The sequence below is a fragment of the Bos indicus genome, chromosome 13 (genome assembly GCF_029378745.1).
Source record: "Bos indicus isolate NIAB-ARS_2022 breed Sahiwal x Tharparkar chromosome 13, NIAB-ARS_B.indTharparkar_mat_pri_1.0, whole genome shotgun sequence".
Lineage (NCBI taxonomy): Eukaryota > Metazoa > Chordata > Mammalia > Artiodactyla > Bovidae > Bos > Bos indicus.
The window spans coordinates 56611190-56626046 of record NC_091772.1 but is presented as its reverse complement, the minus strand read 5'-3'; the positions used below and the strand labels follow the sequence as shown (position 1 = coordinate 56626046).

The window sequence follows — 14857 nt, the reverse complement described above, 5'->3', positions numbered from 1 at the left end:
TGCTATCAAAAGTGAAATATTGGCAGGAAACAATTATTTACATATTGCCTTCTTAGTATTTAGGATCTTGTATAAACACAAAGCCTTTATTTACTCAGATAGCTTCTTCCCTGAGGTAACTAGGGCTACTCAGCCAGGCCAGCACAATGCCGGTGACATTCCCTCAAGTCCAGCAGCACCTTTCAAGTGATAGGTAGGTTGGATCTTGCAATGACTGCCCACCTGCCACACTCCCATGAAATAGTCAGGTGGACACTGCAGCCAGAGACACGCTTTGAGAACATTTTTCTCCCCCACTGAATTATAGGAAGCATTATGGAAATCATTTGAATGGCATCCTCTGAAAGGTTGCTGTTGAATCACACGAAGACACAGGGATTCTTGGCCCCCAGAGAAGAATTCAATCCAGGGCCAGAGATGAGGCTTGATCGCTCAGAGCTTTTGTGTAATAAAGTTTTATTAAAGTATAAAGGAGATAGAGAAAGCTTCTGACATAGGCATCAGAAGGGGGCAGAAAGAGTACCCCCTTGCTAGTGTTAGCAATGAAATTATATCCTCTCCAATGAATCCAAAGAATGTCTAGAGGTTATAAAGACCTCACCAGACCTACTCCCATAATCTACATTTTAAGATAACCGAATTAGCCAGAAGTTTTAATCCAGAGACCATCTTCAGGCAGGACACATTATTGTTATATAGTCCTTGTAAAGACCAGGTCTACTCCCATAATTTACATTTTAAGATAACAGGATTAGCCAGAAGGTTTAATCCAGAGACTGTCCTCAGGCAGGATATATTATTGTTATATAATCCTAAGGAATGTAGAGAAGGAGAAGTTTGTCCTTTCTTCCTCCTTGAGAATTCCAGACCCCTCTCTCCTTGGGGATCCCTAGACTTCTTATCAACCTGCCTAGGAAATGACTCTCATCCTCTTTGGACAAACAGCCTAAAATTGTCAAGGATGGGAAATACGATAAGCATACTTAAAAGATCATTTCGGCAAATGTAACCGTTTTCAAGTCTCTCTGCCTCACGCAGACGAGATGATGCAAGTTAATTCTAAGCTGTGCACCAGAGGAGAAGTAATACACTTGTACATCCAGGATGTGAAATTTGAGGCATCTCTGGGTGAAGAAACACACTATCTCAGGCCTCTTTTCCAGCTCTCCAGCCACTCCTATGTGACTGTCGGCTGTGCCCTTATGTGTCATCCTAGGAAAATGAGCCTAGAGCTTTCTGGTTGAAAGGGCCTTAAAGGTACCTTGCCTCACACCCTTGCTCACAGAAGGGGAAACTGAGGCCAGAGAGGAGACAAAACCTTTAGGTATTCTTTGTTCATGGCCTGGGTCGCCTGGAAATACACCTGTTTTAGAAATGGGATGAATTTTTCATGCTGTCCCAGGACTGCAATTTTCTCCTCGTTAAAACTACACACCTGGTTGTGTTAGTTGCTCAGTCGTGTCCGAGTCTTTGTGATCTCATGGATTGTAGCCGGCCAGGCTCCTCTGTCCATTGACAGAGGCAAGAATACTGGAATGGGTAGCCAATCCCTTCTCCAGGGGATCTTCCTGACATAGGGAATGAGCCCAGGTCTCCCACTCTGCAGACAGATTATTTACCATCTGAGCCACCAGGGAAGCCTCACACACCTGGTTAGGCCCTTCATTTAAAATTAGCTACATGAATCAAGAAACAGTTCTCTGAATAAATCAATATTTGATATTTTGGAATGGAAGGAGTTAAAAAAAAAAAAACTTTGCCTTTAGGAAAAAAGACAGAAATAGAGTCTGTGGCAGGAAACAAATATTATGGTTACATTTGACGTTAACAGAACCAGATGATGCAATAACATCCCCCACCCACCAGGAGGGTGGCCAACCACAGAAGTGAAGATCTGAAGGATATTTCTTCATGCTCTATGACACTGTTATCTAATACACAGTCCTTTATGCTGTGACAAGCTCTTGGCTAAGGATAGATTGTTACAGGTTGGGGCAGGGACATGACCACAATGAAGGATGTTTGGCAGGATCTAGGTGGGCTGGTGATGGCTCACCCTGTCCCCAGGAGATTTTAGGTATAAATCCTAGAGTGCTACCGTGCTATGCTGTGCTAAGTCACTTCAGTTGTGTCCGACTCCTTTTGACCCTATGGGCTTTCGCCGCCAGGCTACTCTGCCCATGGAACTCTCCAGGCAAGAATACTGGAGTGGGTTGCCATGCCCTCCTCCAGGGGATCTTCCTGATCCAGGGATCAAACCTGCATCTCTTATGTCTTCTGCATTGGCAGGCAGGTTCTTTACAACCTGGGAAGCCTCATAAATCCTAGAGTAGCAGTTATCAAGCCTCTTACTCTCAGGATGCCTTTCCACTTGTAAACTTTAGGCAGAACCCAAAGAGTTGTTGTTTATGTGGTGCTCTCCATATTAGAAATTAAGACTGAATTTTTTTTTTTTTTGGCTACATTATTCAGCTTGTGGGATTCTAGTTCCCTGACCAGGGATCAAACCCAGGCCTCCTGCAGTAGAAGCACAGAGTCCTAATCACTGGACCACCAGGGAATTTCCAAGACTGGGAAGTTTTAAATGTACTTCTCAATTCATTAAAGATACTGATTAAAATAGACAACTAACAAGGACCTACTGCATAGCACAGGGAAAATATTCAATATCTTATAATAATCTATAAGGGAAGAGAATGTAAAAAAGAATATGTATATATATGTATGTATATGTATGACTAAGTCATTTTACTGTACACCTGAAACGGATACATTGTAAATCAATTATATTTCAAAAAATTTTTTAATAAAAATAAATTTTTAAAAAGGAGTTTGGAATTAGCAGATAGAAGCTACTATATATAAAATATTAACAGATAAACAAAGACTTACTGTCTAGCATAGGGAACTATATTCAACATCCTAATAAACCATAATGGAAAAGAATATGAAAAAGAATATGAAGATACATATATAACTGAATCACTTTGCTATACAGCAAAAACACAAATTTGTAAAGAGATAATGATAAATCCATCACAAATTAATATAAATCAAGCATCTGTGAAAAATTAATGTATTTTCCACATTTTAATTTAGTGTGAAGAATGGCACAATTTCATATTTTTGCAAATCTCTTGGCTGTCTGGCTTAAAAGCAGACACCTGGACTCCCCTCTCTGATTCTGAACTCAGTCTGTTCTAAATGCTGTTTGCTTCAAGTATATGAAGCAATTCTTGCTTCACATAGGTATGTATATGGAAAGGGAGGAATATTTTTATAGCCTGGAACTGTGGGTACTCTTTTGATGTCATGCCAGAATTTGACAAGTAGTCCATTTTTAACAGTCACTTGCCATGTGGAGCCTGAAAGCATACTAATGACTTTCGTTACTCTGTTTGATTAAAACCATTGGAGTCTCTTGAATTTTGAATAACTCTCACCTGTGTGTGATTTTGGACTGTGATATCTTAATCAGTAAGAAACTCTTTGCTCACTGAGCTATGCAGTTCTTCCACATGTTGACATATTTCATTCTAAAAAATCAAAAAGTCACATTCATTAATCTGTCCACCAATATCAGCAGAAAAATCTTTATGTGTTGGGAAGCTGTCAAGCTCAAGTTTTCCAAAGTTCTAATTTTTTGCTTGAAAGCTTAAAATTTATCATCGGCAACATGACACCGTCCCATTGTTTTTCTTGAAGTGATGGGCTGACTTTGTTCATTATCAAAGATGTGTCGATCAAGTAATCATTCCTGAACAGCCATGGTTGATCAGTCATTCTTTCGGGGAAAATGCTGCTTCATTAAAAAAAAAAAAAAATGTGGCCTATTTAGCTGTCAACTCTGACAATCACACACGTGCTTTTCTCTGAGACAAATCTTCTACACTGATGGGCAGCGCTGGGTTCATACCTCCATCTAGACACACAGAGTGTCTAAAGGATACACACACAGGAGTGGCATGGGGTATAATTAATAGTTGAAATTCACCTCATTTCAACAACGAGGTGAATTTATCAATTATATCATTCTTAAATGAGACTGGCCCTTTTCCCTCTTCCTTCATTTCTCCTTCCTCCTTCTCTCCTTCCTTTCCTTCCACCTCCCCTTCTTCCTCCCTCCTTTCCTCTTTCCTACCTCTACGTGGTGAGGAAGCATGCGAGACTATCAGAGGAGTTTGTGTCATGGGTCTCCAATGGTCCTAAGGCACCAGCATTTTTATCACCAATATTTGTTACCATTAGTGCAAATGTCACACAGAGAAATAGACAAGCAGTGTCTTTGATTATTATAAACGTGTTTGGCCTTGTGGAGTCTCTGATAAGGTCAGGGACCCCGGTGAAACAAACTGAAAACTGTCCTCCAGAGAAATTTTCTACATGTGTATTCTGTATACAGCATCACCATGTGTGTGTGATAACAAACAACTGGAAGTAACCTAAGTGGCCATCACTAGAAGAATGACAAATTGTCTTCTTTCATATAGTTAAAAGTTATATGGTAGTGAAAATGAATGAGGTAGAAATATGAGTGTCAGTGTACACACACACACACACATGCACACATATACACAGACATACAGGCGCACGTGTTTTGTGTTGGTTTGACATGCATTGCATAACTTGTCTCTTTCAAGTTCCACACTCTTACTGTTCATGTGTGGAGATTTTTCCAGAGGGGGAGTGTTGTTAAAAAAATGATAAATAATTATCAAGGCTTCCCAGATGGGAAGGAACCTGCCTGTCAACATGGGAGACATAAGAGACAGGGGTTCGACCTCTGGGTTGGGAAGATCCCCTGGAGGAGGGCATGGCAACTCACTCCAGTATTCTTGCCCAGAGAATCCATGGACAGAGGAGCCTGGTGGACTACATTCTATAGGGTAACAAAGAGTTGGACACCACTGACGCAACTTAGCATAGCATATCATAATTATCGATGCAAATCATTATGTAACTGTAAGGTACCAAATTCCTTAGTTTTATTATCTTATGATAAAGTCTAAAAATAAGGGATAAGTCTACAAATAAGGGAGAAATAAAAAACCTAAAAAAAGTCCCACTACCAATTAACATTTGGTGTCATTTTACTTGTGCCCATATAAATACACTTGGCTCACCCTGAACAGACAGTTTGACTTCCCACTTATTAAGTTATGCTCACATAACAGTAACAGGTAGGGCTTTAAATGTCCCTACCATTGGTAACAGTAGATCAGAATTTTCTGGTTACCTCTTTTACAGTCACAGAAGGGAAATGGCAATTTTGAATTGAGATGTCAAGAGCAAGAAATTAGTTATCAAAACCGAATGCAGTTCCTCTTTTTCTCTGCTCTAATTCTAGAAGATTGACTTCGGGCAGGGCCTACCTGGTTCTGCTAAGTACACTCCCTGCTAATTAATGTCATTTTTATTTTTAAGGTCAGCACTGTCAACAGTACCCGACAAGAAAACGATGATCTTACTAATCAAACAAAGGTAGGGTTTGAAATTCAGTTTTTCAATAAACCCAGTGAGATTGTACTTTACTTAGAGGCTGCCTTGCAATTTTGAGTTTTTTAGTGCCCTGTCAGTATTCAGTTGCCACAAAATAGATTAGTACCTAGATGTGGGCTTTTAGAATCTTGAAGGACTGTGGAGACTTGCAGAGGATGCCTTTATGTCTAATTAAATGAGGAGCAGTCTGTGAAAGTCAGAAGTTGAGTATACGGTCCTGGCCCAGGGGGTTGCCCACACTCTTTTCCACTTTGGGGAGCTAGAGGAGGCAGTCTTGCTGTCTTCCAGCGTGTGGCTGCAGGCCAGTGCAGGGGACACTGTCGCCACCACCACTTCGAGGTTTCGCCACATCATCATCCACCTTGGGATGATTTCCTTCCTGTAGTTCCTATGATCAACTCACTGTCTAATTCAGTAATTTTTTAGGAGCACATCTTCTGAATAAAAATGAATGTGGCTAGATACCAGCTATACTTATATTGGGTTGGTCCAAAAGTTCGTTCAGGTTTTTCCATTAACATCTTATAGACCTGAGCGAACTTTTTGGCCAACCAAAATAATAACTATATGCTAAGAGTAAAACTGGAAAAAGTCGGTTTTCATTCCAATCCTAAAGAAGGGCAATGCCAAAGAGTGTTCAAACTACTGCACAATTGCACTCACTTCATATGCTGGCAAAGTAACGCTCAAAATCCTCCAAGCCAGACTTCAATAATACGTGAACCGAGACCTTCCAGATGTTCAAGATGGATTTAGAAAAGGCAGAGGAACCAGAGATCAAATTACAAAAAGCAAGAGAATTCCAGAAAGACATCTAGTTCTGCTTCACTGACTACACTAAAGCCTTTGACTGTGTGGATCACAACAAACTGTGGAAAATTCTGAAAGAGATGGGAATACCAGACCACCTTACCTGCCTTCTGAGAAACCTGTATGCAGGTCAAGAAGCAACAGTTAGAACCAGACATGGAACAACAGACTGGTTCCAAATTGGGAAAGGAGTACATTAAGGCTGTATATTGTCACCCTGCTTATTTAACTTATATGCAGAGTGCATCATGCGAAATGCCTGGCTGGATGAAGCACAAGCTGGAATCAAGATTTCTGGGAGAAATATCAATAATTTAAGATATGCAGATGACACTGCCCTGATGGCAGAAAGTGAAGAGGAACTAAAGAGCCTCTTATGAGAGTGAAAGAGGATAGTGAAAAAGCTGGCTTAAAACTCAACATTCAAAAAATGAAGATCATGGCATCCGGCCACATCACTTCATGGCAAAAAGATGGGGAAACAATAGAAACAGTGACAGACTTTATTTTCTTGGGTTCCAAAATCACTGCAGACAGTGACTGCAACCATGAAATTAAAAGACGCTTGCTCCTTAGAAGAAAATCTATGACAAACCTAGACAGCATATTAAAAAGCAGAGATATTACTTTGCTGACAAAGATCTGTATAGTCAAAACTAAGGTTTTGCCAGTAGTCATGTTATGGATTATGAAAGCTGTACCATAAAGAAGGCTGAATGTTGAGGAATTAATGCTTTTGAATTGTGGTGCTGGAGAGTCCCTTGAACTGCAAGGAGATCAAACCAGTCAATCCTAAAGGAAATCAATCCTGAATATTCATTAGAAGGACTGATGCTGAAGCTGAAGCTCCAATAGTTAGGCCACCTGAGGCAAAGAGCTGACTCATTGGAAAAGACCCTGATGCTGGGAAAGATGGAAGGCAGGAGGAGAAGGGGACAACACAGGATGAGATGGTTGGATCGTATTGCTGACTCAATGGACACGAGTTTGGGCAGGCTCTGAGAGATGATGGGGGACAGGGAAGCCTGGTGTGCTGCAGTCCATGGGGTCGTGAGGAGTCAGACACAACTGAGCAACTGAAGAACAACAGTAAAATATATGTAAAACAAATAAAACCCCATTGTTCAATTCTATCTATATTCCTTTGCCCAACAAATCTCTGACCCTCATGTTTGGGTCTGTCTCAGTCTCTGTCATGAGGGAGATGAGTAGACAGAGAGGCATTGAAGACCCCACAGCACTGAATGGAGGCTTTCTCAACCAAGGATTTCAGAAACTTGGAGAGAAGAATGTGTGTTAGTCACTCTTGCAACCCCATGACCTGTTGCCTGCCAGGCTCTTCTGTCCATGGGATTCTCCAGGCAAGAATACTGGAGTGGGTTGCTATTCCCTTCTCCAGGGGATCTTCTCCACCCAGGGGTCTAAGCTAGATCTCCTGCACTGCAGATTCTTTACTGTCTGAGCCACAAGGGAAACCCAGAGAGAGGAATAGAGAGGGGGTAATTTTCTTATTGATCCCACAACTCTGTGCATGTCGACTTTAGGTGTCAGCACACACTAGACAATGATCTTTAGCATTGTCCCCATAGCCCCTTAAACATGTCAGGAGCCACATATAAATGTGAAATCCCTGGGCGTCACGTGGCCCACAGTTTAGTACTGACTGTAGTTGTAAAGAGAATGGGCGCTTGGGATTTTTAGGCGTTGGAGACTGTTGTGAGGATGAGAAAGGGAAGGCATGTCAATCACTGTGCCCCCCGCCCCAGCCCCTCACCAACATCCTCCCCCTCATCACAGTCTCTGTGATCCCCAGGGAGACAGCCGGCTTCTACGGCGATCCAAGAGAAGATGGGTTATTACCACGTTGGAGCTGGAAGAGGAAGACCCGGGACCCTTCCCGAAATTTGTGGGTGAGGTAAGGCAGCTGCTCTCGGGAAAGGCCCATCACCCTGTCCAATTCAGCACGTCCCTGTTGGCAGGAGGCTAAGACGCCAGGCAGAGCAGTGGTAGGAGGCATGGGTGTCATGGGAGGGGAGGACCCCTATGAGAGTCTTCCAGTAAGGATGGACATTTATGCTGTTTCCAATTCTTCACTATTACAAACCAAACTGCTGCTGTATTCCTTGTTCCTGCATCTTCCCCTACCTGTTTATTTCTTTAGGACAAATTCTCAAAACTATAATTTAAAACTGCCTTTAAATATTAGCCTAGATATTTGATAGGTATAGTAGTTTACTCCCACCCTGTTTGTTTCCCCTCTCCTTTTTTTCCCTTCCAGCTGTTCAATAATATGTCCGCTAACATGGAAATAATATATTTAATCAGAGGACCTGGTGTGGATGAATATCCAGAGATTGGTTTGTTTTCTATAGAAGATAATGTGAATGGGAAAATATATGTTCACCGCCCTGTTGATCGAGAGAAAACACCGTCTTTTAAGGTACCTAAAATGTGATGCATTCTAAACTTGGGCTTCTCTGGTGGCTTAGATGGGAAATAATTTGCCTGCAATGCAAGAGACCCCGGTTTGATCCCTGGGTCAGAAAGATCCTCTGGAGAAGGAAATGGCAACCCACTCCAGTATTCTTGCCTGGAGAATCCCGTAAACAGAGGAGACTGGTAGACTATAGTCCATAGGGTCACAAGGAGTCCAACATGACTGAGTGACTAAGCACATAAGCTAGAATTTACTGTGAAGATTGTGTAGGAGTATTGTATTTGGCAAGCAATCTGTAAGCTGGCTGTGTGCCAGGCTCTGGGAGTTTGACATCTTATAAACTGTGACATGCTTTAGTAATGTGCCTGGGACCTAGAGATTAATTTTGTAATCTCTTCAAGTTCTGGACTTTGGCTTTGTCATAATTTATGTAATCTGTGAATCGATGCAGGTTTATCCTGATATGATCAGGATATTTAAACATATAAAATGTTTATAAAATGGGCTGATTTAGTTTTTGGTGAGTCACAGATGAAATCTATGGAGAGAGGCTACAAATGGACTCCACGGATTGCGTAGTTACCTGATGAAGGAGGAATTACAGCCCTGGCTATGGTTTGTTCCTATGAGTCTATGTATTCTTTATGATTTATCACCCCAGTAATATGGTCTGGGCTTCCCAGGTGGTAAAGGATCTACCTGCCAATGCACAGGTCTCAGGAGACGTGGGTTTGATCCCTAAATTGGGAAGATCCCCTGGAGGAGGAAATGGCAACCCACTCCAGTATTCTTGCCTGGGAAATTCCATGGACAGAGTAGCCTGGCAGGCTATCTATGGGGTCACAAAGAGTCGGACATGACAGAGCAACTGCGCACATACCATGGTCTGCCATGAGGCTGAAATTCAAGTTCAAAACTGCAAAGGAAACTTGAAATAAAAATGCCCACAACAACATGGTAGTATCTTGTGCTACCAGCCAAAGCTTACAGGGCTTCTTAGAAGTCTGCAGCCTGTGTTCTGGTTTGAATTCTGCTGGAACCTGGGCTCTGTTCTCGGGCCTGCTTGCCTAAGCATTTCCTCCTTCAAGGGGGGAGATGTTTTTAATATTGGCAAGGAGTAATTTGTGAAGCTTTTCTCCACTGACTTAGAAAATTCATACACATGATAAGCTACATACCCTTAACACATTAGTGGTCTTGGACTCTGTAATTTTTAAATAGGCAGAAATTCTCCGAAACTTCAAAAGGACATGCAAAGATGACAGTCTAGGTCTTCTCTCTCCATATAATCCCTCAAACCCCTCCATAAAGTGTGCAGTTTTTTAAAAAAAGAAGGAATATAGAGACTTCTGTGATGGTCCAGTGGTTTAGAATTCATCTACCAATGCAGGAAGCCCAGGTTCAATCCCTGGTCCAGGAAGATCCCACATGCCACAGGGCAACTAAGCCTGCGCACCACGAATACAGAGCCCCTGCTATAGAGTATGGGAGCTGGAACTACTGAAGCCTCTGAGCCTAGGGCCTGTGCTCTGCAACAAGAGAAGCCTCCACAATGAGGAACCCACATACCACAACTAGAGAAAGCCTGTATGCAGCAGTGAAGACCCAGCCCAGCCAAAAATAAAATAGATAGATAAATAACTAAAATAAGATGGAATATAAAGTCATAAGGGGGACCTTGGGACAGCACTTCTCTATCTTTACTGAGCAAACAGGTCACCTAGGAATCTGGCTAAAATGCAGGTTCTAATCAGTAGGTGGAGCAGCCCTGAGCTCCTGCATCTCTCACAAGCTTCCAGGAGATGCTGCTGCTGCTCCCCAGGCCTCTGCAGGTTGACGGTGGAGGAGCTAGGACACAACAGTTAACAGGCACAAGCTGTGCAAGGATGGAACAAAACACGTAGTGCTTGGGGCGGTTTTATTTTGGTTATTGTTGTTTGATTGCTTTTAACATCTTTAATAATGTACTAAGGCTGGCATTTGGGATCCCCAGGTAGCAAAGGATACTGAGTCAATCCCTGGGTCAGGGAGGAGGGAATGGCAACCCACTCCAGTATTCTTGCCTGGGAAATCCCATGCACAGAGGAGCCTGGTGGGCTAAAGTCCATGGGGTTGCTAAGAGTTGGATATGACTGAGCATCTGAGCACCATGCTGAATTGGGTTAGGTCTTAGTCTAGTAACCAGCATCCTTGTAAGGGGAGGGAGATTTGGACACAGAGAGAAAGAAGAGGAGGCCATGGGAAGCTGGAGACAGAAACTGGAGTGATGTGTCTATAGGCCAGGAAACACCAAGGATCGCTGACTCCGTGGGAAGTAAGAAGAGGGGCCTGGAGTGGGCCATTCTGCAGAGCCCCAGGAAGGAACCCACCCTATAGACACCCCAGTTTTGGTGCTGGCCTCCAGAAGCACAGGAGAATACATTTTCGTTGTAGGCACCCAGCTTGATGCAAAAATCATAGGGGACTAACCCAGGGGTTTAGCTACTAGTTAGCAAGATGTGAGACAGGCTGCTGAGGATTATCAGCCCTGAAGGTGGGACAAGCAGAGTGTCATAGGCACACTACCCAAACCGAGTGCTCTAGCTTAACTACCGGCTTCTCTAAGAATGCTTACTACTGCTTTTTGACTGTCCTTAAGGACAGGATGTTATTAAAAATTCAGTAAGTCTAATGTATTGGCAAGAAGACAGCTCTAGCAGCACCGCTTTACTCTTGCAGATAGTAAAGGAGACACTGCTGCTGCTGCTGCTGCGTGACTTCAGTGTCCGACTCTGTGCGACCCCATAGACGGCAGCCCACCAGGCTCCCCTGTCCCTGGGATTCTCCAGGCAAGAACACTGGAGTGGGTTGCCATTTCCTTCTCCAGTGCATGAAAGTGAAAAGTGAAAGTGAAGTTGCTCAGTCGTGTCCGACTCTTAGTGACCCCATGGACTGCAGCCCACCTGGCTCCTCTGTCCATGGAATTTCCCATGGGCAAGAGTACTGGAGTGGGGTGTCATTGCCTTTCCCAAAGGAGACACTCCTGCTGCTGCTGCTGCTAAGTCGCTTCAGTCGTGTCCGACTCTGTGCGACCCCATAGACGGCAACCCACCAGGCTCCGCCGTCCCTGGGATTCTCCAGGCAAGGAGACACTAAAGCTGGCTAAAACTTGTGTTCTGAAGGTGACAGGGTGGCTGGAGGAGCTAATTTCTGGTTAATCCCATAAAAAACCTGCAAGAAAGCAGTAGCAGGGGCTTCCCTGGTGGCTCAGTGGTAAAGAATCTGCCTGCCAATGCAGGAGACCTGGGTTTGATCCCTGGTCTGGGAAGACTCCACATGCTCCAGAGCAATTAAGCCTGTGCACCTCAAATACTGAGCTTGCGCTCTAAAGATCTGCAACATAGAAGCCACTGCAATGAGAGGCCAGTGTGCACCGCAACTAGAGAGTAGCCCTCCTCACTGAAACCGAGCTAAAGCCTGCGCAGCAATAAAGACCAAGAACAACCAAAAATAAATAAGTAAATAAAAATTTTTAAAAAAGAAAGCAGCAGCACGAACTGAGAATTGCTGGAAGATTTAAGACTGAGAGAAGGAAAGTCTTTTTTCTGTGTAGAGATCTTTTCTATTTATATCAAAATATGCTCAATTTCATAGGGTACAAGTACACTCAAGAAAGTCACCTTTTTACATTCCTCATAATAATTATTTGTGGCTGTTTATCCCAATGTAGTTATCTTCACCTACTTCTAAGCTATCCATAGATGTGTTTGTATTGTGTGTTTGGCATTTAAGATGTTTCTTTCTATATGCTTGTGTCTAGAATAAAGGATCTTGTACATGTAATTTCATGTAGCTATCACATCAATGCCCTGTGGTGTGTTTACCCAAGGATATAAATCTGAAGGCTGTAACAAAAGTCTGAAAACCCTTTAAAAGTGCGGAGAATATCCATGACATTTCCTTTCCCCATTGTGATTCTGAGTTCCTAGGAATTCCTAGCATCTTGGCAAAAACAAATAGCACTTATGCCTCTCAGGCATCTTTCAGAACTAAAGGTCTCAGATGTAGCTTTAGGATAATAAATGTAACATAGAATAATAAACATAAAACAAACATGTGGCTCTTGTTTTTAAGTGGGAGGATTATAGTTGGCACAGACTTAGAGCCAGAAGTCAGGGTGATTAAGGAGCAGAGCTTTGCCAGCATCGTCATAAATTATGGAGGAGCATGTGGAAACAGTGCTGCAGAAAGCCAGTTAGCTTGCACAGAAATTTAAAAATGTATGTTGGAGTCCCCAAAGCGGACAAGTTCAGGACTAGCAGCCTCGCAGCATCCTTTGTCTCATAGAGGGAGAGGAGAGAGCTGAATGAGAGTGGACATGGGGCCCAGGACAGCATCTTACGATGCTGAGCAGGACCACCACGGTGGCTGCTGATCAGCGAGCAGCCAGTCTGCTGGGAAAAAGGCCTGAGGAGGTACAAACAGCGAAGCAGATCAGGCCATGTGGGCTATGAGGAAAAGTGGAGGGTGGGGCAGATGGCTGCCTGAAGCTCTCAGGGTCCTAAGACGGCTATCTGGTGAAGCAGCCTACTCTGGACTCTGAGGCCGTAGAGGGAAGAGATGAAGTACCAGCTGGTGGCACCATCAAGTCGACCCCACACCTAACTGCACTTGAATCTGGGCTGCTTTGCCTCCAGGCTCTGAGCCTGACAGTCATGGACCCTCTCAAATAATTCAGAGCAGGTGGATTTCCCTGGTGGTCCAATGGCTAAGATGCAGTGCTCCCAGTGCAGAGGGCCTGGGTTCAATCCCGGGTCAGGGAACTAGAGCCCACATGCTGCAACTAAGGGTTCATAAAGGTCTCCCCTGCCACAAAAGGACCTGAGATTGTGTGTGCCCCAACTAAGACTCACTGCAGCCAAATAAATGAATATATTTTTAAAATGTTGCAGAGGAGGAATACAAGGGAGCCTCCCTCCAGGACTTATGAAAGAAGAAAGGAGCTGACTTATGTAAGGGCTCAGCCAGGCCCCGGGCAAGTCCACCCTCCCTGGGCCTCACTGGAGCTTCTTCTCTGGCCATAAACCCCATACTTATCGTCCCTGAGCAGGGCTCTGCATCTGGTCACCAGAGGCCCCTTGAGAGGAGAAACCAGCATTCCCACTGTAAAGGATCATCTGCTTGAGAGCTCCTTGGTGCTCCTTCTGACTCTCTGTGGACTCCCCAAAAGCTTTTCACTCTTCAACAAATAAAATCACCATTTTTCCTAAAGCAATGAGAGATTCAGTAGCAAGTCAGAGTAGACCTACTTTATATACATATACATATATATATATATACACATACATATATATATGTATATATATATGATTGCGTATGCCTTATTTTGCAAGCAGGGGCCCTTTTTTAAAATTAATAGATGTTATTTCTTAGAACCACTTTAGGGTTACAGAAAAATAGATAGAAAGTACAGAATTGCTATGGGCTTCCCCAGTGACTCAGTGGTAAAGAATCTACCTCCCAGAGATGCGAGTTTGACCCCTAGGTCAGGAAGATCCCCTGGAGGAGGCTATGGCAACCCACTTCAGTATTCTTGCCTGGAGAATGCCATGGACAAAGGACCCTGGCGGGCTACAGTCCATGGGGTCGCAGAGAGTCAGACATGACTAAAGGGACATAGCACGCATGCATGCACAGAGTTCCTATATACCTCCTCACTTTCCCACTCATCCCATAGTTTCCTCTATTATTAATATTTTGCATTACTATAGGACATTTGTTACAATCGATGAACCAATGTCATACATAATCATTAACTGAAGCCCATCTTTTACGCGTGGATTCACTCTTTGTGCTGTACGTTCTCTGGGTTTTGGGAATGTATAGTGCCATGTACCCGCCCTTCTGCCATCATGGCTTCACTGCCCTAAGTTTCCCCTGTGCTCCATCTATTCATTCCTTCCCCTCCTCGGAGCCCTTGGCAACTGCTGATCCTGTTACTGTCTGCATAGTTTTGCCTTTTCCAGAATATCATAGGGTTGGAATGGTGCAGTCTGTCACCTGCTCAAGATTGTCTTCTTTCTCTTGGCAATATGCACTGAAGCTTCCTCCATGTCTTTTCATTGCTGAAAA

General features: G+C 43.5%; 1 protein-coding gene across 6 annotated transcripts in view; it reads left to right on the top strand.

The window, feature by feature from the left end:
* CDH26 (cadherin 26) overlaps positions 1 to 14857 on the top strand; it is a 48802-nt gene that overhangs the window by 3750 nt on the left and 30195 nt on the right. For all 6 annotated transcript variants that reach the window (XM_070801349.1, XM_070801348.1, XM_070801347.1 and 3 more), the window contains exons 2-4: positions 5425 to 5481; positions 8123 to 8224; positions 8588 to 8749. In XM_070801349.1, coding sequence (XP_070657450.1) covers positions 5425 to 5481; positions 8123 to 8224; positions 8588 to 8749 — 321 coding nt within the window. The remainder of the gene's footprint in view (positions 1 to 5424; positions 5482 to 8122; positions 8225 to 8587; positions 8750 to 14857) is intronic.